Source organism: Tupaia chinensis, unplaced genomic scaffold, assembly GCF_000334495.1.
Source record: "Tupaia chinensis unplaced genomic scaffold, TupChi_1.0 Scaffold000671_2, whole genome shotgun sequence".
Lineage (NCBI taxonomy): Eukaryota > Metazoa > Chordata > Mammalia > Scandentia > Tupaiidae > Tupaia > Tupaia belangeri.
Window position 1 is genome coordinate 2,458,522 of NW_006160194.1, and position 941 is coordinate 2,459,462.

At 66.8% G+C, this 941-nt stretch overlaps 1 protein-coding gene across 1 annotated transcript in view; it reads right to left on the reverse strand.

Annotated features, from left to right (window-relative positions):
- BRF1 (BRF1 general transcription factor IIIB subunit) overlaps positions 1-941 on the reverse strand; it is a gene marked incomplete at its 5' end in the record, with an annotated part of 36,297 nt that overhangs the window by 5,946 nt on the left and 29,410 nt on the right. Inside the window, 2 exon segments of the mRNA XM_027776415.1 lie at positions 1-58; positions 549-610. Coding sequence (XP_027632216.1) covers positions 1-58; positions 549-610 — 120 coding nt within the window.

The following is a 941-nucleotide window of genomic DNA, read 5'->3' on the forward strand; positions in this document are numbered from 1 at the left end:
CATTCTCCTTCATCCACAGCTCGGCCTTCACACGGGCCTCCGCCTCGTTCAGGATGTACTGTGGAAGCGCAGACCTGCTGTCCAGGGCGGCTCTTGCAGGACCAGGCCTCCTGGTGGTACAACTCCCACGGACGGGGAGGCAGAGACCCCTACCCTTGCCCACGCCAGCCAGGCGGGCTGAGGCGGACCAGAGTTCCTGGGCAGTACAGGCACTGGTGGGCCTTCCAGCGCCAGAGCCTCGGCAGCTCGTTTCAACCGCAGCCCCACAGGGACTCAGGACTCGCTGTCAGCCGCGCCTTGTTAGGAGAGAGCTGGGATGACCCCTCTCCACATGGGGCACAGACGGCAGAGCCGTCTGCGACACGGGCCCTGGTGACATAGGGCGCACGGGGTCACAAGCTGCCCCACAAAGGGGTCCACGGTGGCTGCAGAGCTGCCTGCTGACAGCGCCAGACTGGCTGGCTCCTGCCGCGGGCGGGCACGGCGGCTGCACCTGCCCTGAGCTGCGGTTGGGACCTGGGGCCTGGGGCACCCACGCGGTGGCTCACCCTGTCGATCTCCAGGTCGTCGATGCCGCTGAGGTCCAGCTCGCCGTCTCCAGAAGTGTCCTCTAGGGGGACGTGAGCATCAGCTTCACTGGGGTCAGGTCTGACCGTGCACCCTCACCTACCCTGTGCGTCTCTCCCTCTACTTTCCACCAGTCTCCCCGTGAGACCTGAGCGGGAACGACCGACACGAGAGCAGCTGCATCCGGGCCTCACGCCGCGACCCCTGGCTGTCCCTGTCAGCCAGCCACGGGCGAGCACGCCTTGCGCAGGGCCAGCGGGGGCGGCCTGCACTTCCCGGCCCAGTACAGCTCGAGCAGCGTGTTCGTCGCACCGTGCTGCCCCTTTACCACTGTGTAAAGACACATGTTGGGGCCAGCCGGTGGCTTCTGTTGG